This window comes from Lissotriton helveticus, chromosome 5_1, assembly GCF_964261635.1.
Source record: "Lissotriton helveticus chromosome 5_1, aLisHel1.1, whole genome shotgun sequence".
Classification (NCBI taxonomy): domain Eukaryota; kingdom Metazoa; phylum Chordata; class Amphibia; order Caudata; family Salamandridae; genus Lissotriton; species Lissotriton helveticus.
The window spans coordinates 94,427,604-94,453,348 of NC_136065.1; the positions used below are offsets into that span (position 1 = coordinate 94,427,604).

Here is a 25,745-nt window from a genome sequence, read left to right on the forward strand (position 1 = left end):
TTGAGGGTTACTTGATTGATGGACACTATGGAGGGGTTGTCCTTCCGGGGTTATGCCAGTTCAGGTTTATTGGCTGCTGTGTTTTTTCAGTAAAGAAAAAGAAGCATAATCAGAAGCCTCCATGGACTGCCATAGAATTGTACTCACTGGCATCTGTTCGATATGGTGCTTGTACGTAGTAGGTGAAATAATACTTTAAACATGTAAAACGTAACACCAACTCCATCTTCTTTAAGCAGCCCAGCAGAGCCAAGCATACCATGGAGCTAATGGAAAAAGATGTTCAATCATTATGCTACGGTATGTGGGCCAACGTTAAGTGCAGAAAGGAGACATACTCTATTAATGCATTGTCTGGGGGGGCGAGGGTTAGGACGTCATGGAGAATCTACCTGACTTGTGGGCACAGGAACAAAGAAATTTGAATGAGTATGAGTCATGTTTGTTGAGATTGGACAGACATTTTCTGCCCAGAGTGAGCACGATAATGGAGAGGTATCGTTTTGGTAGGCCGAAACAAGTGATGGATGAAACAGTGGAGGAATCTATAACGTGTCTGAGGAAATTGGAAACTACGTGCAAGTTTTGTGCAACGCTTGAGAAAAGAATTTATGACAGTTTGTTTGCAGGTGTGGGAGTGCCACGATCAGGGAGGAATTGTGGTTGAAGGATGAGCTACCTTAGGAGGGAGTGATTATGATGGCCAAGAGAGTGGAACAAATGCTAAAGTGTGTCTGTGAGGTGAGTGCAAATAAAGAGAAAACGGAGTCAAGCTCAGAGAAAGTTGAAGGAATGGTTTGTGAGATAAGGAAGTAGTAAAGGAGAAACAGAGAGAATTATGGGTCTGGTGGCTCAGTGGACTAATGTGTCCACTGCAGGGTCCTGTGTTCAACCTCATGCTCACAGTTTCAAATGCTGGCAGGTCCACTCAGGTCCACTCAGTCTTTCATCCATCTGATGTTTATAAAAAGAGTACCATTGGTTAACAATAAACATCTGTTATTCAGCGCCAAGATGCCCACGGGTGAACGTGTGCTTTAGAAAATACATATGTTTTGTCATGTTACGCAAAAGATTTATGAGGGAATGTTTCAGGTGTAGCAATAGTAGTCACAGATCAAATGCGAGTTATTGTCTAGAGCTGAGTGTCTATTGAAATGGATGTGGAATGAAAGGGCACTTCTACAAATGTTGTCATAATAGGAGCAGAAGAAATGTTAGAAGAGATGTTAAGGGAGGAGGAGCTTAGCGCGCACCCAAGATGGTCGCGTGAGCTCAGAGCTCCCGGACCTTCGCCACCTCCACCGATCATCCTGTATCTTATCCTGATTTAGACGACGGGCTTTTGTGGTCGTGACCTGGCTGATCATTTATCCGTTTCCAGATTGCGATTTGGTCCCCGGGAACCGAAGATAAGGACTTTTGAACATTTCTGGCCTGCTCCATGGTATTGCCCCGGGCTTGCCTTCTCTGCCAGCCGGGTGGTAATCGAATAACAACGGCCCAGGCCAGGCTCCCATGCCCGGTCTTCTACTTTCAGTTTCGATTCTTGTGGTCTGGCCTCATTGACTTTGCCTTGGTCGCCCTGGTCGCTTGTTTCTTTCACTACCACAAAAGAATTTTGACTCGACGCACAGCAAATTTTGATCAACTGTGTGGGTGTGTTTCTGGGTGCAATCACAGTATCGTCGCGTATCCCACGGCGTAAACTATAAACTAATTGGTAGTGGGATCAGTGGGTCACTGTCCCATCCTGTGTTGCACACCCTAGTTCCTCTCCAAAAGAAAAGAGGTTCCAAACTTTGTTTTAACGTTTCAACTATGCTTTTATTCAGCAATGTTTAATTTTTTGCGTTTTTGAATAACTTGTTTATGTCATTTTTGCGACATTTTTACGATTTATCTTCACATATTTAATCAATTCAATTCAAAAGCTTTTATTCGATTTGTACATACAAATCATACAAGCAAAATACATAATTGAAATATTAAAATCACCATATAATCTCTCCTAAAAGGGAAAAGAAGGCTAAAGTGCAGAAAGTGATAAATAATCATGCCTCTTTAGGTCAACCTATTATTATAGGATACGAAGCATCCTTGTATGGACAATCTGGGGATCAGAAGGACTTACTCACTAGGCATTTCCTGGGAACTGTACATTAAAATTATTAAAAAAACATTCAGTACTGTGGCCCTCTACATATATAATGAAACCTTAATTACAGAAATTGATATAAAGTATACAAAATTTAAGAACATATATATACAGACAGGAGTGTAAACGGTAATATCATAAACAATTCCTGGCAGCTGTATAACATAAGTACAGACAGGTAGGTAAACATTATTATAATACAATACTTTTCCTGGCAGCTGTACATTTTAAGATAAAAGTGGCCAAGAAGAAACAGATCTCCTCGTTCTCTAGTGAAGATAAAAATATCAATGCTGTTTGTGTGGTATAAATATTATATTTAATAAAAATTGGTTTGAGGTACTTTGTCCTAAAAGACTGAAAAAATTTACAAAAAGTAAAAAGTGGCAACTACTCTGCCGAGAAGTACTATCACACGGACAGGGCATGTTTGAACTGGTTTTTGTGTTTGGAAAAGCAACCAAGTGATGAACAATGCCCAATCTAACCCGTGTTAAAACATACTGGTGAGAGGGGCGTGTCACATATACAAGATAGGATTGGAGTCCAGGAGCTAAATTTAAATCTTTGTAGAATTTCACGGTAACAAGGTTGCCAACGGCTTTATCTCGCTCAGCTTTACGAAAATTTAAAAATGTTGTCTTAACTTCTTTTTTTGAAATGGAGACAACCTTATCGGGCTCACGGAGCACATCAATGTTAAAAAGAAGAAGATACCAGCGATGGATGTATCTTAACCAGGATATACGTGAGGAGTGATCCAAACCTATACAGTCAAGGATAATATCCTGGGTGAATCGAGTCTCTGGCTTAGCCCAAATAGAACGCCACAATAAGAGTGGCCGAACTGCTGCTAAGTCAGAGATGTACTCGATCCCAACTTCTTTATGAATCAATCGGATGGAAGCAGAAGGGGGGACACATAGCAGTCTCCTTAGGAACTTGTTTTCCTCCTTCTGCAGGGAAGTACCCTCACAGTGTCCCCACACCCCTGCCCCATACAAAGCAGAGGAGACACAACATACATTGTAAATATTCATCATATCAAAAATACTTCGTGAGCCAAGTTTAGAAGCAAAGCGAAATATGCTACTAGTAGACCGTAGCATCCTTAATTTTACAGCATCAAATTCCGCGTTCCAGGACCCACTGTTATTGTATGTTATTCCCAGATAACAAAAGGATTTAACAGAGATCAACTTTGTCTTATCTAGGAAAAAAGTATGCTTTACCTGCTTGGTTGCCTGGCCACATGACATTACATACGTCTTTGCTTTATTTACACAAAGCCGCCTAGCTTGGATAAACTGCATGAAATTATCAATTAGACGTTGTAGGCCCATCTGTGTTCGGGATAGAAGAACAGCGTCATCCGCATAAAGTAACAGCGGGACAGGTTTACCACCAATCAGGGGGGCATCTGCTGGGATGTCAATCAGGGTTCGATCGACGCCATTAATAAATAGGGAAAATAGGAGCGGAGCTAAAACACAACCCTGGCGTATACCCCGAGACACTCTAAAAAACGGGGTACATTCACCAAGGGTCCCGTAGCGTGATCTGTAAATATTAACTCTGAGCTTACGTGTAGCTCTTTCTTGGGGGCTCGTGCGTTCTGTGGATTGCAAAATAGCTGTTAGAATGCTATTGGGATTTCTCAAACGGAAAGGCTATCAAAAAGTTAGTGCTCCATGGAGCTATCGGCGTCACGACTGACTGACCTGTTAGTTAGTGCTGGTGTCTCTGGAACGTTATCGCGCTGCCGCCATCATCCGAACGGGAATGTTTGTGTGGGTTAGGTGCTGGCATCATGTGATGTTAGTTGGGGTCACGTGGTCATGGAAACTAAAGAAAGCCTCTCAGTGTGCCTGTTAGTCTGTTTTTCTATGGTTTGTTAATCCGGTGTAAAAACCAATACAGTGATTGCCACCATAATAAAGTTATGCGATTTTAACGGAAGTGAAAAAAATAAAAAATAAAAAAGGATAAAACGGTAACAAAAATTAACAACAAATAAATTTAGAATTAGAACAATGATACATGACAGTAATTAACATAAATACGAGGGTCAGCCTGAGGATGCACAGGGTTCCATTGTCACTCCATTCATGAGTCCCATTATGTCTATGGAGGAGTCTAGCAGAGCTTTCTCGATCGCTTCAATGCCCAATGAGTGAGGTATTGACGTGTACAGGGAACGTACGTCTGCTGTACATAGGATTAGTTTCTCTTCCGGATTGATTTCAATGCTGTGTAGTTTAGAAATAAAGTCAGTGGTATCCCTTGAAACTGTTAACGAGATACATCGATGATATCTTTATCGTATGGAAGAACAGCAAGGAGACACTAACCAACTTGTTAACCCAATTCAACCTGATTGACGAACGAATCCAATTAACTTGGGAAATATCAGACACAAGTGTTAATTTTTTGGACGTAAAAGTTACAGTGAACTCTCAAGGATTTGAAACTGATCTATTTACGAAGCCCACGGACAGGAATAATATGCTCCATTTCTCAAGCTTCCATGAACCAAACCTCAGAAAACATCTCCCATTTTCCCAAATGGCGCGAGCTAAACGAATAACATCAGACCCCCACAAAATCACGTTAAGAATCTCAGAAGTAGCTCAGAAATGTCATCAAAGAGGCTACCCTCCTGAAATCATTAAGGAATCCATCAACAAGATCAATACAATTGAAAGATCTAAATTGCTAGAACCTAAGCAGGATAAAGTACAAAACCGCATTGTTGCAGTGTCTAAGTATTCAACTGCTAGTTCCAAGTTCAAAAGCATCATACACCAACATTGGCCACTCCTTAATCTGGAACCAGATTTCAAACAGATATTTCAAGAACCCCCCCTGTTTGCATTCACAAGGGCATCAAACATTGGCGAACTAGTTCAACATAAACAGACACCAACTACCAAATACATGGGCACCAAACCATGTTTGAACTGTGGGAATTGTAATAACGTGATGAAAGGAAATGTGATCAATCATCCTATGAGAGGCAACGCAATCAAATTACATGTAAATGCCACATGTGACTCCAGCAATCTTATTTACGCCTTAAAATGCCCTTGCGGCAAACTCTATGTCGGAAAAACCGAAAGAAAAATTAAAACAAGACTGTTTGAGCATAAATCAAACATACGACTAAAGAACATTAAATCCACGGTGGCCATGCATTTTCAAGAACATGCCCATAACATTTCTCAATTGAAATTCATTATATTGGAAACAATTGTGAAAATAGAAGGTAGAGATAACACGAAACATCTCCTTCAACGTGAAAATGTATGGATTCAAAGACTATCTACCCAGAAGCCCTCTGGGCTTAATGAAAGAATTGAACTCTCTTGCTATTTATGATGAAGCATAATGGGACTCATGAATGGAGTGACAATGGAACCCTGTGCATCCTCAGGCTGACCCTCGTATTTATGTTAATTACTGTCATGTATCATTGTTCTAATTCTAAATTTATTTGTTGTTAATTTTTGTTACCGTTTTATCCTTTTTTATTTTTTATTTTTTTCACTTCCGTTAAAATCGCATAACTTTATTATGGTGGCAATCACTGTATTGGTTTTTACACCGGATTAACAAACCATAGAAAAACAGACTAACAGGCACACTGAGAGGCTTTCTTTAGTTTCCATGACCACGTGACCCCAACTAACATCACATGATGCCAGCACCTAACCCACACAAACATTCCCGTTCGGATGATGGCGGCAGCGCGATAACGTTCCAGAGACACCAGCACTAACTAACAGGTCAGTCAGTCGTGACGCCGATAGCTCCATGGAGCACTAACTTTTTGATAGCCTTTCCGTTTGAGAAATCCCAATAGCATTCTAACAGCTATTTTGCAATCCACAGAACGCACGAGCCCCCAAGAAAGAGCTACACGTAAGCTCAGAGTTAATATTTACAGATCACGTTACACAGGTTGCGGGACAATTTTTTTAAGGTGTCACCATAAAACTACACGATTCCAAACACAGCCCCTCCTTCCCCTCACAGAACAACCCCAAACACCAGCCACGTTTCACGTTTCTCACCTAACATGCATTATTCTGTACACTTTATTTCATTCCAGTATCCTTTTCCCTGACGAAGAGGCGGAAAAACCTCGAAATGCATTGGATGGCTTTAAAAGGACAGTGTTGATATGATTAAATATGTGAAGATAAATCGTAAAAATGTCGCAAAAATGACATAAACAAGTTATTCAAAAACGCAAAAAATTAAACATTGCTGAATAAAAGCATAGTTGAAACGTTAAAACAAAGTTTGGAACCTCTTTTCTTTTGGAGAGGAACTAGGGTGTGCAACACAGGATGGGACAGTGACCCACTGATCCCACTACCAATTCTTTCACTACCACGTCATCGTTTGGTGATCTGGACTTTCGCTGCTCTTTGATCAGTGGCTGGCCCTCCACCTATTCTCCGAATTGATCCGGGCGTATAGGGTGTCGCCATTTTTACTAGGTCTCAGAATACCCTCCGGGGCGCACGACCTAAAATGACTACCAAGCCCGAGGCGGAGAGGCGCAAGACCAGACCGGCAACTCGGGGAGGTCCTGTGCAGTCCAACGTCATGGATCGCTATACCCTCCCTAAGGGCTCTCCGAGCGGTATGACTAAACCCCCGGCCACCTTTGGGGATGACTCCCTGTGGGGTGAAGAACCGTCGTTGAAAGACGTCATGGGCGCCATTGCTGGGATGAAGGCCGCGTTGGGACAACAATATGAGGCCCTGACTCACAAGCTGGACACGGTTGCTATAGATGTTACTCTGATCAGGGCAGACCTCGGAAAGACTAAGGAGAAGGTCAAATCCCTTGACCTGAAGACATCCAGTCTTGTCGCCGACGTCTCTGAATTACAGACGGAGGTCGGTAATTTGAGATCCGCCCGTGACTACCTCTCTCGACGCTTGGACGATTTTGAAGGCCGCGCACGGCGGAACAACGTCCGGTTGGTTGGTGTCCCGGAGACGACGGACTCGTCAGCGGTAGACCTACTGGTGGAGGACCTTGTCCTGAATCACCTAGCGCCCAAGGGCCTGAGCAAGTTTTTTGCAGTGGAACGGGCCCACCGAATCCCGAGTGGCCCGCCCAAGCTGGGAGCTTCTCCGCGCCTCATCATTGCGCGGATCTTTAACTTTCGTGACAGAGATGCGATCCTGCAGGCGTCCCGCACATCGGGCCCTACGAAATATGAAAACGCCGCGATCAGCTTCTACCCGGACTTCACCCAACAGGTTCAGAGGCAGCGACTGGGATTTCAAGGGGTGAAGAAGAGCATGAGAGATAGAGCCATGAAATATGCCATGCTTTTCCCGGCTCGACTGCGTGTGGTTCACAATGATAGAACGTTTTTCTTTGACCATCCTGGAGCTGCTAGTGACTGGTTGGACTCGTTGCCCCCTGGACAGGAACAATTTGATCATTCGGAACACTCCGGTGGAGCGGAGGGCGGCCTGATGGAGCAGGAATAGGGAGTGAATCGGCTCCTGGACCGACGTATTGACTTTCGGCAGTGGTTTGATGCTATGCTACTATTGTCCGCTACTATGTTGTCTTAATGGGGTGTGGGAGTGGGTCGGGTGTGTCTTCCTCCTCTGGGGTTCTTTTCGTAGATTAGTTGTATGTTAGGGCGACAGGCACACTGCAAGTTGGGGTGGCTTTTGAGTCTCACGCAGGGGTGCGGGGTGGGGGGTATAATGTTGGTTTGGGGGGTTGGGGGGTTTAAGTTTAGGGTTTTTTGTTTTATTCAAGGCATAGTACTGATGATCTCCTGTGTTGCAGTGTCGCGGCTGGTGTGGGGGGGGCCTGGGGTGGAGTCTGGGATGGGGGATAGGGGACTACGCATTCTGTGTTGGAACGTAAATGGGTTGGGAGACAGAATTAAACGGGGGGTGGTTTTACAGTTGCTACGACGCTTGTCTCCTGATGTGGTTTTGCTTCAAGAAACACACTTGCTGGGTAATACATGCCACGCCATGAATAGGCGTGGATACCGCCTCGTGGCCCACTCGGGTTTCACTTCCGGCTCCAGAGGGGTGGGCATTCTGGTTCGGACCTCCCTCCCCCTTGCTATTGATGACGTTATACTTGATGATAGGGGGCGTTATGCCGCTATTGTAGGGTGCTGGGAAGGGAGGGTGATTACTTTACTCTCGGTTTACATACCCCCAGGCCTTCAAACTACGACCTATGCTGATTTGGGAAAAGTGATCCTGGGAGTGCCCGAGGGTGTACTTGTAGTAGGGGGGGATTTCAACTCAGTAGTGTCTGGAATGTATGATCGTCACCCTCCCCGTGTCCTCGCTAAATCTCAATCCTGGCTGGGGGACTTCCTGGAGGCAATGGGGCTAACCGATTGCTGGCGTTTACATCATCCTGGGCAACGGCAGTATACTTTTCACTCCGGGGCCCATGGCAGCCTTTCGAGATTAGATTATGTTTTGATGCCCTCCTCCCAGGCTTCCCTCATAGGGGAGGTGAAACATCTTGCCAGGGGTATTTCGGATCACTCCCCGCTGTGGTTAGTTGTGAGCGCTCGTCTGGGGTCGGGAGGTCGGATTGCCCCGATTAACCCATGGTACCTCCGTGATCCTAAGATTAGAGTGGAATTACTTAAAGCGATCGATCGTTACTTTGCTGAGAATGTGGGTTCAGTGTCCTTTTCTATCTCCTTGTGGGAGGCGTATAAGACTGTCATTCGGGGACAAGCCCTCTCATCGATTGGCAATGTTAAGAGGTGTAAGCGGGAAGAGGTTGTCCGTCTTGAGACTGAACTTACCATCCTTGAGGGAGAGTTGGACTCTGGAGCCTCCCCTGAGAAGCTGCACTTGTTAGACCTAAAACAGCACGAATATAGAGCACTTGTGACTGACGCTGCGAAAGAGATGGGTCGTGAACAGCAGGGGCGTCTGTATGATGTGGGAGATAAGGCTGGGAAGTTGCTTGCTTGGTTGGATAGGAGAGAATGCGCGAGTCAAGTTATCCCCGTCATAGTTGATGTGAATGGTGAAAGTATCACTGACCCTGCTGGGATCGTTGCGCGGTTCGCCGATTATTTTCGGGTAGTGTACTCCCCTGTGTCCGATCGACCAGAGCAGGACTCCCGCTTGCTTCTACGCGATATCTCGCTGCCATGCTTGTCTGACCCGGAGCGGGACCTACTGGAAGCTCCGCTCACGGTTGATGAAATTGCGACCGCTATCCGATCGATTCGCTCCGGGAAGGCCTCGGGCCCTAATGGACTCCCCATCGAGCTTTACAAGCTCCGTCCCGACGTGCTGGCGCCGTATTTGCGATCGATGTTCTTGGAATCCCTAGAGAAAGGGTCTCTTCCTCCTGATCAAAGGCTGGCCTCCATAGTGGTTATACATAAGGAGGGAAAGCCGCGTGACCGCTGCGAATCTTTCAGACCTATTTCCCTGATCAATGTTGAACCTAAGATCCTGGCCAAAGTTCTTGCTACTCGTTTGATATCTGTTATAGGAGATCTTGTTCACCCGGACCAATCCGGCTTTATACCACATCGCAATACGACACTTAATCTTCGGCGCCTCCATGGAGTCCTAGTGCGAGCCGGGACTCTGCGGGAGTCGGCCATCTTGGCGTCCCTAGACGCCACTATGGCGTTTGATACGCTTGAGTGGCCTTATCTTTGGGCGGTCCTTTCTAAATTCGGTTTTGGGCCCGCCTTTATTCGTTGGGTGCAGCTGCTTTATGCTGGCCCTTTAGCCCAGGTAGGGGTGAATGGGCGTGTTTTGGCCTCCTTTGAGCTTGGTAGGGGTACGCGCCAGGGCTGTCCTCTGTCCCCACTTCTGTTTGCTCTTGCCTTAGAGCCATTGGCGGCTTGGTTGAGATGGGAACCATCCTTGAAGGGTATTAGATGGTCTCCGGAATTTGAAGACCGTGTATCTCTGTATGCGGATGATATACTCTTATACCTTACGTCGCCCCGGAAGTCGTTGATCGTCCTTTTCGACGTTTTGACTTCTTTCAGTAAAAATTCCGGTCTAGTCATCAATTGGTCAAAATCTTGCGTTTATGTTCTTTCCGGCGATGCTCCCCTCTTGCCACGTGGATGTCCTATTTCGGTGGTGCTCGAGGGATTCAAATATCTGGGAATCTTTGTTACCCTAGACCCTACGCTTCGTTACGAGCGCAATTTGTTGCCCCCTCTCCGACATCTTCGGGCGGATATAGAAACATGGAGCAGACTCCCTCTCTCTCCCCTGGGACGAGCGGCGTTGTTTAAGATGATGTTGCTCCCCCGATTTCTTTATGCGCTTCAAAACACGCTTGACGTAGTACCAGCCGGGTATTTCCGGGAGATTGAATGTCTACAGCGACAGTTGATATGGGGGGGCTGTTCTCGTATTGCCCTTTCGAAGCTCACGCTCCCTTGGTATGATGGCGGCATCGCACTCCCGGACATCCGTCGCTATTATTGGGCCTCTCAGTTAGGGGCCATCAACCACGGCACCTATGCTCATTCACTAAACCCGGCCTTTGCGATGGATAAATGGTTGCTGCCCGGCGGCGATTACAACAGGGCTTTATACGCGACGTCAGCCGGTAGATCTCTTACGGGTCCCACTAAAACAGCGGTGCAGGTGTGGTATCGGGCTACGGCGGCCACGGGATGGGTTGACAGACCGACCCGGGCTACTCCACTCTATGCCTCGGATAAACTTGGCTCCCTTTGGCAATCGAAGGGATTCGATCGGTGGGACATGATAGGGATCAGCAGGGTCGATGATGTGTGGATCAAGGGTAGGATCAAAACTTTTGAGGAATTGAAAGTTGAATATGGATTGAATGATAGGGAATCCTTTCGGTACGCGCAAGTCCGGCACGCAATCTTGTCTGTTTTTCCCCGAGGCTCGGACGTGCCGGAAGCATCCCCGCTTGAAGATAGGATACTAGATGGGCATGTCCCTGATAGCACTATCTCGCTCATTTATAAAAAACTGATTAATACTAGGATTGACTTATTGGAAGGCCTCCGAGGGTTGTGGACCAGTGATGGTCTGGAGCTCGATGATGAAGACTGGCAGGCCGCGATCTCTTCCCCGAAAGAGGTGGCTATCCCGGCACGCCTTCGGTTTGTCCAACTCAAAATTCTGCATAGGGTGTATGTGACTGGTCCGCGTCTGGTGCGAATGGGATTCTCGACGGATGGATTGTGCAGGCGTGGATGCGGCATGGTGGCCACATTTCTCCATATGATTTGGGAATGTCCGGTTGTGCTGAGCTATTGGAATCGCGTGCATGCGGTAATGAGTGAGGTTACGGGTGTACGGCTGATGCCTGAAGCGCGGAGGTGCTTGCTGAACGTCTGGGAGCCGAATGATTACAATCTGGCGCAGCTTCGATGGGCGACCTTGGGTAACATGATCGCCAAGCGTGACATTGCCCAGCTATGGGGCGCCCAGAGGCCTCCAACAGTCCTAGTGTGGAAACAAAACATGGATTGGTGCATGTTTCGAGAAAAAACGGTTTATGTTTCCCGTGGCACACCTGGCAAATGGGGGAAAATCTGGACTCAGTGGAACACATACCGTGGTGATATATGTGCTCCCCCCATATCGGAATGTGATATTGACTTGTCTTCCTCCCAACCTGATGTTTCCTCCGCAGGATTATAGATGTTTTGTATACTTCTGGTCTCCTCTCCCCCCCTCCCCTCGATTTACTGGTTGCAATGATATCTGATTTACGTTTGTACCCCCCCCACGAGCTGAATGGTGACACAATTCTATTGTAATGCCTTGCCATGTTTTGTTTTTCTGTTTTCTTGTTTTTACTTTCAATAAAAAGTTTCAACAAAAAAAGAAGAGATGTTAAGGATGTCTCACAAGAAACAAGTCACAGGAAGGATGAACATCCCAGTGAGAACGTGGTGATTGATGGGGTAGAGGCGTTAATGCGGTTGGATACCTGTACGCATTTGACTATTATTTCAAAACAATGCTATGCATGAAGTTTTGAGTAGAGGATTACGTTACACTAAATGGACTTGAATCTATGAGGGTACGGTGGACAGCGAAATGCTGGGTTACTTTGATGGGTGTTTGGAGTTAGGAGGAAGGTACTTGGTAGGCAAAGTATATCTGTCCAACAAATGGGACAATCTATTGAGTTGGCCACATCAAAGGCTGTTGGGAGTAGTACTAAATCTCAATGCTGGCTCAGCCACAAGTTCAGGTGAAGGAGATCCAAGGGAGAGATGCGGATTTTGTTGGTAAGTTCTTAGAGGTTTTCCAAGAATCCTTGGGGTGCCTGAGAATTACAAAATATATATAAAGTTGAAAGATGGAGCGAATCCGGTTACTATGATGAATTCCCTTTGCTTTGCAGGAACAGGTTACTGTGGAACTCAAGAGATAGGAAGCTGCAGGGTAATAGAAGACATCAAGGCAAATGAATAGTTGGTCCCCATTGTTGTGGCGAGAAAAGGCAATAGAGACATCAGGTTATGTGTGGACCTTAGAGCCCTCAACAGAGAGGTGGTGATGGACAAGTTCCCTTTCCCTAACATTGAGGAGACAATTTCTCCATTGGGTGGGTGAAGTTCTTCACTACATTGGATTTAGCGTTAGCTTGCCATTAGGTGGAATTGGATGGTGGGTCGCAGGACCTGACGGCTTTCATAACTCCCATTGGTGCTTTTAAATTCAGGAGAATGCTTTTGTCCTTGTATCAGTGTCCTCGGTCTTTCAACACATAATATGTAGGGCCTTAAAGGATTTGGTTGGGGTGAAGTGCCATCAGGCTGTTTTAATTTTCAGAAGTGCTATGGAGGAACACAATGTTCATGTGTGTAGAGTGTTGGAGAGACTGAAAGAGGCAGGGCTTTCCCTCAAAAGAAGTAAACACCAGTTTTGCATGGTTGAGGTGAGCTATTTAGGACACCTGATTTCGGGAGGATTTGTGAAGCCCAGACAACATTTGGTTGACACTATTGACAATTTGAAAACACCACAGGCTAAAGAGGAATTTAGTTCATTTTTAGGAATGGTGGAATATTATGGGAGATAAATGAAGAATGTATCAGCGAAGTCAGTCAAACTTAGAGGTTTGGTAAAGAAAGGCAATGAGTTTGTCTGGAGTGATCTATGTGAGCAAGAATTGAAAGTGATTAAACCGGATTTGAATGAGTCACCATGCTTACAGGCGTTTACTCTAGGGGAAATACCTACATTCTTAAGGATGCCAGTTCCAAGGGTTTATAAAAAAGGGAAATTACCTGGCCTCCAGTTCACAATACTACTTTTTATTCAGCAGATTTTAGATACAATGCATTCAGTCATTTTACCTTACTTTATCATTTGTAATATATTTAAATCATCTTTAAGCAACATCCTTTTTCTTTGATGCATTCAAGGTTACACATTTAATTTTTCAGAAAAGAATTCATCTAACAAACTGAAATAAATTTGTGCAAAATATAACAAAAACATTAAAACAATGTCAATACATTAAGGCTCCTGGACATTTTCACATAGTTACACCAGTCAATATTGTTAATGATCAGCCTGCCTGTGCCAAGATTATTTACACTTTTTGTTTTTCAAAACACAAAAGCAGACTCGCTCAGGGGAAATGAATAATTTTGTTCTCTCTACGGGTATATTTTTTGTTGATAAACTCTCACTCTGGCCTTCAGAAGACGTCTCAAGACTTGGCTCTTCAATCAGTAGCAGCTCTCCCCTCCCCCTCCCCCCCCAAGCGCCTTGAGACCCTCACAGGTATGTAGCACGCTTTATAAATACCTTGATTGATTTATTGATTGACAACAGTCCAACACAATGTGATTCCCTCGTAGGTTGAAAGGAAAAAAAGCTGATGCGTGTCGAATCCCCCTCTGTGTTTGGGGAATATTGTCAGGGCTGAACCACGGTGTAATCTGATGTGTGTAAAGGTGACTAGCACCTGCTATGCATCTTTATTCTTTTGCTTGGAATACAATGGCCAAGTACTGGATATTTTCATGCGTGTTCCCAAAATAATTATCATGCCTCACACTTGAGCGTTTTCATCCCAATGCTCGTTTCCTGAAATGTTTTTGAAAGCCTGAACATTGCCTTGAAATTGGCTTCCTCTTGTCACAAAGGTGCCAATGTCCTCCGTGTAGTCATCCGTTTTCGTTTGGAGCATCAATTAAGGTTCGCACGCCATTCCTTTTGAAAGAGCTTCACATCATTCCTCGATCATGCAGTTAGAGTAACACGCAATCCAAGGGTTTGGCAGTGGTGTTGAGACAAAAGATCAAAGGCCAGGAAAAATTTATAGCGTGTGCCTCCAAAGCATTAAGGGCCGGATGTAGCAAACAATAGTTTTGCGATTCAGTAATACCGATTTTTTACCGAATCGGAATTTGAGAATTCCAAAACTATTCTTTCCTTAGGTTGGAGCGCCATCTAGAGCATGTCGAGAAGGCAAGGTGTTGGAACATTCCTTATGTTGGAGCGCCATCTAGCGCAAGTTGTGCAGGGAAGGTGTTTGAACATTCCTTATGTTGGAGCGCCATCTAGCGCAAGTCAAGCAGGGAAGGTGTTGGAACATTCCTTATGTTGGAGCGCCATCTAGCGCAAGTCGAGCAGGGAAGGTGTTGGAACATTCCTTATGTTGGAGCGCCATCTAGCGCAAGTCAAGCAGGGAAGGTGTTGGAACATTCCTTATGTTGGAGCGCCATCTAGCACAAGTCGAGCAGGGAGGGTGTTGGAACGTTCCTTATGTTTGAGCGCCATCTAGCGCAAGTCGAACAGGGAAGGTGTTGGAACATTCCTTATGTTGGAGCGCCATCTAGCGCAAGTCGAGCAGGGAAGGTGTTGGAACATTCCTTATGTTGGAGCGCCATCTAGAGCAAGTCGAGCAGGGACAGTGTTGGGACCGGGCTGGCCTGGCCCGGCTGTCCGGATGAGTGCTTGTCCGCCTCCCCGATCCCAGCGAGGGCTCCAGGATTTCGGGCACGTCCGGGCCTAGGGTCCCCTGAGTCTCACAGTGCGCACAGGTTCCAAGAAAGAGAAGAAGCCTTCCTCCGGATTCCTAGGGGAATGGTTATGCAAGGACACCCCTCCCGGGCTGGTGGTTCTCTGCCGGGGACCAGATGGGCTATGCCTGGGCAACACCTCCCTAGGCATCCGTGGCTCCCTCCTCCAGGCTCACGGCATGGCAAAGCACCCGGGACGGGCTCCATGGGTCCCGGGCAGTCCTCCCCCCTGGGCGTCCAGGGCTCCCATCTCCAGGCCCACGGCATGGCAAAGTACCCAGGACGGGCTCCATGGGTCCTGGGCAGTCCTCCCCCGGGCGTCCGGGGCTCCCATCTCCAGGCCCATGGCATGGCAAAGTACCCAGGACGGGCTCCATGGGTCCCAGGCAGTCCTCCCCCGGGCGTCCGGGGCTCCTATCTCCAGGCCCACGGCATGGCAAAGCACCCGGAACGGGCTCCATGGGTCCCGGGCAGTCCTCCCCCCCGGGGGTCCAGGGCTCCCATCTCCAGGCCCACGGCATGGCAAAGTACCCAGGACTGGCTCCATGGGTCCTGGGCAGTCTTCCTCCGGGCGTCCGGGGCTCCCATCTCCAGGCCCATGGCATGGCAAAGTACCCAGGACGGGCTCCATGGGTCCCAGGCAGTCCACCCCCGGGCGTCCGGGGCTCCCATCTACAGGCCCAAGGCATGGCAAAGCAACCGGGACGGGCTCCATGGGTCCCAGGCAGTCCTCCACCAGGCGTCCGGGGCTCCCATCTCCAGGCCCACGGCATGGCACAGTACACGGGACGGGCTCCATGGGTCCCGGGCAGTCCTCCCTCGGGCGACCGGGGTTCCCATCTCCAGGCCCATGGCGTGGCAGGGTGCCCGGGACGGTGTCCAGCGGGCCTGTGGAGGCTTCCCCTGCGCCTCTGGGCCTGGGACCCCCGGCTGGGTCCAGGGGCCTCGCCGGGCCTCGGGTCGGGTGCTCCGGCCCTGAGCATCCGTCCCCTGGGCTGCTGCACCGCCAAAGGCCCGGGGTAGGGTCTGTTACTCCCGTGCAGGCCTCCCCTGCTTGTCGTGGTGTCCACGGGCCCGGGGTCAGAGGGCCTGTCGTGTCCCCCTCGCAGCCTCCATGGCTGGGACCCAGCTGGGGCCCTGGGCCTCTGGTCCCCCATGCCCCGGTGCTCGCTTGCTCTTTCGTTGGGGCACAGAGTGACCAGATGGCTTCCCTTTTGTGCCCGGCAATCTTTTTTTTATTTTTTTTTTTACTTTTATTGAGCAATTAAAATAAAAAGTACAAAGATGGGCCTACAACCACACGGGCTGGCCGCTAATAGCAACGCACAACATAAGAAGCAAACGAACACTTCCGTGGCCAGGCACAAATCAGATATCAAGTATTGCTCAAACCATAGGACAGGACATAACATTTTTTAGTTTTTTCAAACATAGAAACAACTAACTCTAAACAAGGCGAATGCACAATAATCAAAGTCAGCCCAGAAGGCGGAGGGGAAAGCCACTAATCAGGAAGACGAAAGCACAGTCAATGGGACTCGGCAAGGCCGGGGGGGGGACAGCGGGGAGGACAGGAAAATCTTAGAACAGTATGAAAATTTCGGGAACGCCAGCCTAGGGAGATAGGGTAACATCGGGAGTGTCAACCAAGGGAGGGGTACAGATGTCACCACGATATTCGTTCCACTGACTCCAAATCTTCGTCCACGCCCTGGGTCTGCCCCTAGCCACATAGACGGTCTTCTCTCGAAACATGGACCAGTCCATGTTATCTTCCCACACCGAGACCTCGGGAGGTCTGGAAGCGCCCCAGAGTTGCGCAATGTCCCGTTTCGCGACCATGTATCCCAAGGTCGCCCATCGGGTCTGAGCCACAGAACAGTCGGTGGGTTCCCACACATTCAACAGGCATCGTCGGGCCTCAGGCCGCAGGGCAATACCAGTCACAGCAGTCATCACCGCAAGCACATCAGTCCAATAGGCTGCCACCACTGGGCACTCCCAAAGAATATGCAGAAATGTAGCACTCATCCCACAACCACGTTTGCATAAACCATCCGGGGAAAAACCCATTGCTACCAGACGCGGACCAGTTACATACACCCGGTGGAGGATCTTAAGTTGAACCAAGCGAAGACGGGCTGGGATGGCGACCTCTTTCGGAGAAGAGAGTGCCGACTGCCAATCCTCGTCACCTAAGTCCAACCCGTCCCCGACCCAAACCTCCCTAAGTCGGACCAGTAAGTCAGCGCGATTATTAATCAGTTTCTTGTAAATCAGGGAGATAGTGCTATCGGGCAGGTGTCCATCCAGAATGCGGTCCTCAAGGGGGGAGGACTCGGGCAGTGGCACATCAGGAGTCAGAACTGAGGCCAGGGCATGCCGGACCTGCAGATACCGAAAAAACTCTCTGTCACTCAAGTCATACTCGGCCTTAAGGGCCTGGAAAGACTTCACTCCACCCTTCACACAGACATCACCCACTTTGCATATCCCAATCATATCCCAGCGGTCAAAGCCCTTAGAGGACCAGAGACATCCCAAACGTTCGGAAGCATAAAGCGGAGTGGCCATTGTCAGTCGATTCTCCCATCCCAAACTCACATTCGCGGCGCGCCACACATTGACTGCGATCCTGGACGGGCCCGTAAGATGGCGCCCGGCCGATCTGGAATAAAGCGCTCTATTAAAATCCCCTCCCGGCAGCTGGAGTTTATCCATCTCAAAGGCCGGATCGCGACCCGGGGAATACATTGCGTGGTTAATGGCAGACAGCTGGGTGGCCCAATAATATCTCTTGATATCGGGGAGCGCCACGCCCCCGTCGTACCAAGGGATGGTAAGTTTCGCCAGGGCAATACGTGGACGCCCGTCCCAGATCAGTTGTCTTTGAAGACTCTCGATCTCTCGGAAATAGGTAGCGGGAACGTCGTCAAAAGAGTTTTGAAGTGCGTATAGGAATCGTGGCAAAGACATCATTTTAAAAAGGGCAGCCCTGCCCAGAGGAGACAGGGGTAGCTTACGCCAGCGGGCCACGTCCAGTCCCAGTCTAAGAAGCGGGGGGAGGAGATTACGCTCGAACCGGAGTGAAGAGTCCAGTGAAATAAAGATCCCCAAATACTTGAAGCCAGATTGGACAACCTGGATAGGAAATCTGTCTGGCAAGGGGGGCAACACACCTGAAAGAACATACACACAAGACTTAGCCCAATTAATAACCAGACCTGAGTTAGCACCAAACGAAGTAAGAACGTCAAATAATACATTTAAAGATTTACGCGGGGAAGTAAGATACAGAAGAATGTCATCCGCGTAAAGCGAGACGCGGTCTTCAAAATCCGGTGACCAACGGATCCCTTTGAGTGAAGGTTCCCATCGAAGCCACGCAGCTAACGGTTCCAGGGCGAGCGCGAAAAGCAACGGAGACAAGGGGCATCCCTGACGGGTCCCTCTACCAAGGCAGAAGGGGACAGAAACCCGACCATTTACCACCACCTGTGCCAAGGGTTCGGCGTATAACAACTTCACCCAACCAATAAACTCAGGTCCGAAACCAAATTTCTCAAGAGCTGCCCAAAGATAGGGCCACTCCACCGTATCAAAGGCCATCGAGGCGTCCAACAAAGCCAAAATGGCCGGCTCCGTCAGAAGCCCCGCCCTCGCAACAGCTCCGTGGAGACGACGTAGGTTAAGAGCCGTGTTGCGATGCGGGATAAATCCGGATTGATCCGGATGAACCAAGCCACCAATGACCGTCAAGAGGCGGGTAGCCAGAAGCTTAGCCAGAACCTTGGGTTCAACATTCAACAGGGAAATGGGCCTATAAGACGAACAAAGGTCCCGAGGTTTACCTTCTTTGGGAATAACAACAATCGTAGCCAGACGCTGATCATATGGGAGAATACCCCGCTCCCGGGATTCCAAAAACATAGTGCGAAGATAGGGCGCCAGCTTATCAGGACTTAGCTTGTACAATTCAATAGGCAATCAATTCGGGCCCAAAGCTTTGCCCGAACGGAGCGAATAGCCGTCGCTATCTCGTCCGTAGTGAAAGGGGACTCCAAAGAAACTCGGTCTACATCGGAAACACTGGGCAGAGCTATATCACGCAACAAAAGGCGAGAGTCATCAACATCCCGTGCAGACACAGGGGAATAAACCACACGAAAATAGTCCGCAAAACATTCAACTATTCCAACCGGGTCAGTCACTCTCACACCATTCAAAGTCTGAATCACAGGCACCACACGATTCGCCCTCTCCTTCTTATCCAGCCATGCCAGCAATTTACCCGCTTTGTCCCCCACATCATACAAACGACCCTGTTGCTCCCGAAACATCAATTTAGCCGCATCTGTAACCAAAGACCTATAGGCAAATTGTTTCAGACCCAGGGCGTGGAGTTTACCAGGTGTGACATTCGACTCCAGGTCAGCCTCTATCTCTGCAATCTCCCTCTCAAGGTCCACCACCTCCCGATTCCTCGCCTTTTTAGAATCAGCAATAAGGGAAAGGGCCTGCCGCGAATCACTGTCTTAAAGGCCTCCCACAGGGATACCGCCGATGAGACGGACCCCTTGTTGTCTAGGAAATAATTGTCCAAAGACTTAATCAAGAGACCGCGGGTCTCGGGGGAGGTGAGGTACCATGGGTTAATAGGAGCCACACGGCCCGCCGCCTCCACCCCCACCTCAAAACAAAGCCAGAGCGGTGAATGATCAGAGATGCCCCGGGGGAGGTGTCTAATCTCGCGAACCGCCGGCGACTGCGCCGCAGGCATCAGGAAATAATCCAGTCTAGACAAACTCCCATGGGCCCCAGAATGAAAAGTGTATTGAAGCTGAGTAGGATGCATAAGCCTCCAACAATCCACCAAGCCAAACGTATCCAGAAACCCACCCAGCCACTGTTGGGCCGAAGGAGTATCCCTAGGGGGGTGACGATCGTGTAGACCGGAGAACACTGAATTAAAGTCCCCCGCTATAAAAAGAGTACTATCAGGGAGGTTCAACAACACCCGTCCCAAATCGGAAAACGCCCCCGATCATCACATAGACGGCAAACAAGGAAAGGGTCCGACCCTCATAGCGTCCCACGAGGACGGCGTAACGCCCCCGATCATCAAGGATCACATCATCAATAGCCAGGGGGAGGGAAGCCCGAACAAGGATACCCACCCCCCTGGAACCCGTGGTAAACCCCGAATGCGCGGCGAGGCGATAGCCCCACCTATTCATTGCACGACATGTATTGCCCACCAAATGAGTCTCCTGTAGAAAAACAATATCCGGAGACAAACGTCGTAGACATCGCAACACCACACCTCGCTTAATACGATCCCCCAGACCATTGACATTCCACGAAATAAACCTCAACCCGCTACCCACCATCCCACACAGCAACGCCGAAACCCCCCCTCAATGAGCATGACATCAAAAACATCATTAGCAAGATAGAATCGCCTTGATAAAACAAAACACAAACATCAAACATCCCTTCCACCCACCCCCCAACGATCAAGGAAACACCCCCCACCCTGCACCCCTGCAAGAAGCTAAAAAGCCACCCCAACATGCAGTGTGCCTGTCGCCCAAGAACCCCCATTCTACAAAAAGACCCCGGAGGAGGAAAGGCCCTGACCCACCCGCCACCCCAATCAAGACAACTAACGAGGAGAACACACAGACAGTAGAGGCACTTAGGCATAAAATCCCAGAAGAAGTTACTCTACACGAAGACCCGGGCATAGACAAGTAGTTCAGCTCTCTGCACCACCCTCAGCACCACCCGGGTGGTCGGCGGGCTCAGTCACAGGAGGTCGGTCCGGCAGAGAGTCCAACCAGTCATTCACTGAATCAGGCCGATCAAAGAAAAAGGTTCGGTCATTGTACTCAACTCGCAGCCTGGTCGGAAAAAGCATAGCATATCGCAATCCCATGTCTCGGAGGCGCTTCTTGACTCCACGGAAACCCATACGCTGTTTCTGAACCTGTTGAGAAAAGTCCGGGTAAAAGTTCACCGTGGCATTCTCAAAGGCCACCGGGCCCTTCACGCGCGATGCCTGCAGGATAGCGTCCCGATCTCTATAGTGGAAGAGTTTTGCAACAATAGGCCTCGGCGGGGCGCCCGGCTTACCCTGGCCTCCCGGAACACGATGGGCACGTTCCACTGCGAAAAATTTACTCAACTCAGACGGAGAGAGGTAGTTCTGGATCAGGTCCTCGACCAGGAGATCAACAGAGTGCGGGTCTGGATTCTCCGGAACGCCAACCACACGCACATTACAGCGACGTGCCCTGTTCTCAAAGTCCTCCAAGCGCCGGGTCATGAAATTGTTCACCCTACGGAGATTGCCAATCTCCGTCTGTATCTCCGAGACGTCTGCCGTGAGGCTGGATGACTTGAGATCCAATGACTTCACCTTCTCATTGGTTTTAGATAGGTCGGCCCGAATCAAGTTCACTTCAATGGCCACGGTGTCGAGTTTGTGGGCCAGAGCTTCATACTGTTGGCCTATTGTTTCCTTCATGCCAGAAATGGCGCCCATGATGTCCTGCAAGGACGGCTCCGTTGACGCGTCCACGATGTGGTCAACCGCACTTGGACCAGGCAGGGCGGCTCCAGGGGACCCCTTCGTATGGGTGTAACGGTCCATAACGTTAGACTGGACCGGGCCCCCACGCAGGGGCGTCTTGGTCTTTCGGGTCTCTCGGTCCCCCCTGCCCGCCATGTCGGAGGCCGCGTCACCAGGAGACTCACTCGACCCGATGGAAATGGCCGCAGGAAAGTAGGGCGTCGGGACCAAAAGGCAGCGACGAGGGTACCACTAGGAGTGAACTAGCCTGGAAGGAGAGTAAGCAAGCCAAAGGCCCGACAGCCGTCTCGTGCGCCGGACCCAGCAAAGGCCGGACTCTTCTGCCAGATGTCTCAGTCAGAGGCAGAATCGAAACTGAAACTTAAGAGGGGGACCCACAAGTCCAATCCCCCTGCCGCTGTTGTTCAACTCCAAGACGGCCACAACGCCGCACCCAGTCCCGGGCGCACCTCAAGGGCGGACCCCGAAAGTTCAAGCCGTCGTATCTTCGGCGTCCCGGGTCCAAATCAAATTCCAAAAGTCCCAGGAAGATCAGCCCAGTGTCCTCTACACAAATCCTCGCAAAGAATCAGGATATGGTCAGGATATCATGCCGAGAGTGGCGGGGGTCCGGAGAGCGCTGTGCTCACGCGGCCATCACTGATGCCCGCCAAGCTCCTCCTCGTGCCCGGCAATCTTGTCGCACCGTTTCACCCTCGTCCATCGCACTGTTTCCCCCTCGGCCATCTGGTCGCCCCTATCCCCACGGCCATCGCACTGTTTCCCCTTCGGCCATCTGGTCGCCCCTGTCCCTTCGGCCATCTGGTCGCACCCAATGCTTTCTTATGGGGCGACCAGATGGCCGAGCTTCCCTGGAAGTCCCGATGAGGTGCCATTTGCCTCCCCGATCCCAGCGAGGGCTCCAGGAGGTTGGATACTTTCGCGCCTTGGGTCCCCTCTGTCACCTCGAGTGCACGGATTACAAGAAAGGGGGTAATTTTCCTCTGGATTACTAGGGAGAGGGTCAGTCAGACCTCCTTGAGGTCCGGTGATTCTGAATCAGGGGAAGGCAGAACCCGGGCCCCCCCGCCTGGGCCCCCAGGGGCCTGGGGACGCTCCGGCCTCGCAGTCCCTTGCTGATGGTGCTTTTTCTCCGAGTTTGCTCAGGCATACTTCCGTGAGGTCCGGCGATGCTGAGACAGGGGAAGGCAGAACCCGGGCTCGCCCCCCGGGGCCCCTAGGGGCCCACGTATGCACCTGCCTCTCAGCCATACCAAATCATACCATACCATACCATCTGATCCCGTCCCATCCCATCCCATACCATATCGCCATCCCATTCCATCCCAGCCCATCATAACATCCATACCATACCATACCATACCATCCCATCTCACGCCACACCATCCAATCCCACACCATCCCATCCAATCATAACGTTCTATACCATTCATCACCATACCACCATAACATCCCATAACATACCATACCATAACATACCACATCATCGCATCACATCCATTACCATACCATACCATAGCACCATAACATCCATACCATACCATTCCACAGCCCCCACACCATACCACACCATGTCACACCATACCATACCATTTTCATGAACAGTTACATACAGAGCTAATCATCACAATGATATTTACCTTTATAACTCTTCACCACCTCTGGGCACTGAATCTTCACATTATTACACCTGTAATAACACACACATCATCTTTGTATTAAAGATCAATGACAGCTACTGGAACAGAGGATGAACATTACATAAGACCTGTATTTGAAATAATATTCAGTATTAAGAGCAGCGTCTGCGGACTAGAGCTCAGTGTGAGGAACTGTTCATATACAACAGCCAAAGCTCTAACAATATCCCAGAGTACCTTTAATATCTTATGCCAAGATGTGGGTGTTCTAAGGCAGATAGCTCAGTGAGATCAGTGCGCTTAATGTGGTGCTGTGGAGGGCCTCAGCGGGGGTCTTCTAGGAGCGGTGGTTAGCTCAGTGAGAGGGGGGCTGACTAACAGGTTACATCTGTGTTGTATCTGGTTTATGGTATAATGCATCTTTCCTGCTTCCCTGCCTTTGCTGCCCAGTCATTGTGAATGTGCAGTGGAATGTTGGTGATGTAATGGAATGTGAGGATGCCTGGATGTGGAGTGTCAGTTGGAGTATGGGCTGAGCAGAAGGAGGCTGCTCCTGGTGGGACTGAATACAGATTACTACAAGACCATCTATGAACTAAGAACAATAAACCTTCATCTTTATTCTACACCTCGGCTACTGGACTTATTACATTACAACAATCTGCTCCTGGTGGAGTCTTGAGTAAATACCTAATAAATACCTTATTAATTGAGGTCACTGTTTATTCCTGCCAGTACCACAACACAACACTGCCACACCCAATCCCTGCCAGTGAAACTTTGTCTCCATTCCACTACAACCAAGATGTTGGGTAGTCTTAGTGAGATATATGAGAAAGATTTGAACTTAGACCCCTTAGTAATCAAAGCTTGGTTCAAGACATAAATCTCCCACGTCTTACGCAATAGCAGATTTTAGGCCTTAGTGGAAGGATTACAGAGGGAGAGAACCGGGAAACTGTTTGGAGGCTCAGTAATGGGAAAGCAGCAGGACAGATGGGATTCCATCTGAATTCTATAAAGAATTGTTAAACTCTGTGGTCCCTTTCTATGTATCTTATTTTAATGAGATCCATCTGAAGAGCTCTTAAATTCCACCTTTCTAATATGAGGCAACTGTGGTTATGATTCTTAAGCCGGAAAAGGATGCTAGGTTAGCGGATTCCTATAGAACTATATTGTTGTTGAACTGTGATTACAAAATTATCACAGGAATCTTGGCTAAGAGGTTGCCAGGTGTCCTTCAAACGTTGATCCATTTTGACCAAAAGGGATTTGTGCCTGGCAGACAGCTGTATGAATTAACCAATTGGCTTGAATAATATGGCAGAGGAGTTTAATCTCTTGTTGCCAATCACAAGAATTGATGTTGCTAAAGCATTTGATAGGGTTAACTGTGTCTATCTTTGGGAGGTATCGAAGTATTATGATTTCAAATGTTATATAAGGTGCCGGCAGCCAAGATTTTGGTTAATGGTGAACTTACAGCTTTGTTTCAGATATCCATGGTAACTAGGCAGGGGTTTCCTTGGTCATCAATTAAGTTTCGTTTATATTTTGAGCCCTTTTTCAAGATGATTTGGCAGGATAAGACCATTGTTTCCTTTGATAATGAAGGATTACTAACCAAAAAAAACACTGTGCGCTGATGACATAGTTCTGTGTACATCGAACCCAGAGCTCTCTGTTCCTAAGCTTGTGATGCATGCCAGAGATTTTGGGAGTCTGTTAGAATATCTTCTCTATAAGGTGAAGACAGAGATTATGACATGGGCTAAAGAGAAGGTTGGTCTTCACACTAGATATCTGATTGGGTATCTAGGGATCATGGTAACTCAGAGTTCGGAGGAAATACCAGCTGTAAACCTAACTAAGGTGTACCATTATTAATTTGGAAAATATATATGCTGATATGAGAAACAATACATTCATGGATGTGAACAAAATTGCGTCCGTATTAACAAATTTGCCCGTTGTGAACTCCACATCGACCCTGACTCACAAATACGTAGTCAAGAAAGCACTGAGACCTAGGCATGAGGTTTTGATTGCCAGGTGGGGTGGCAGGTAGCCAGCCGACAAATGCACGAACTGGAAATCTTAGATCAATCTCACAGATACGCGCAGTGACATTACAATGGTCAAGGGAGATTGACCCCAGTTAAGCATGCATGGCCTGCGATTGGCCCCAATAAAGCACACATGGATGGAGGGATTACTGACAGAATATCTACAGACAGAATATTGTGTTCCCAAAATATCGGGAAATAAATATTGATGTAAAAAATCTCGACATCCTATCTTTATAATGGTAAGTA

General features: G+C 48.5%; 1 protein-coding gene across 2 annotated transcripts in view; it reads right to left on the minus strand.

Annotated features, from left to right (window-relative positions):
* LOC144754201 (E3 ubiquitin-protein ligase TRIM39-like) overlaps positions 1-25,745 on the minus strand; it is a 90,400-nt gene that overhangs the window by 19,694 nt on the left and 44,961 nt on the right. For both annotated transcript variants that reach the window (XR_013594680.1, XM_078641788.1), the window contains one exon: positions 23,428-23,477. Coding sequence is in view for 1 of the 2 variants with exons in the window: in XM_078641788.1 (XP_078497914.1) it covers positions 23,428-23,477 (50 nt within the window). In the remaining variant the exon portion in view is untranslated. The remainder of the gene's footprint in view (positions 1-23,427; positions 23,478-25,745) is intronic.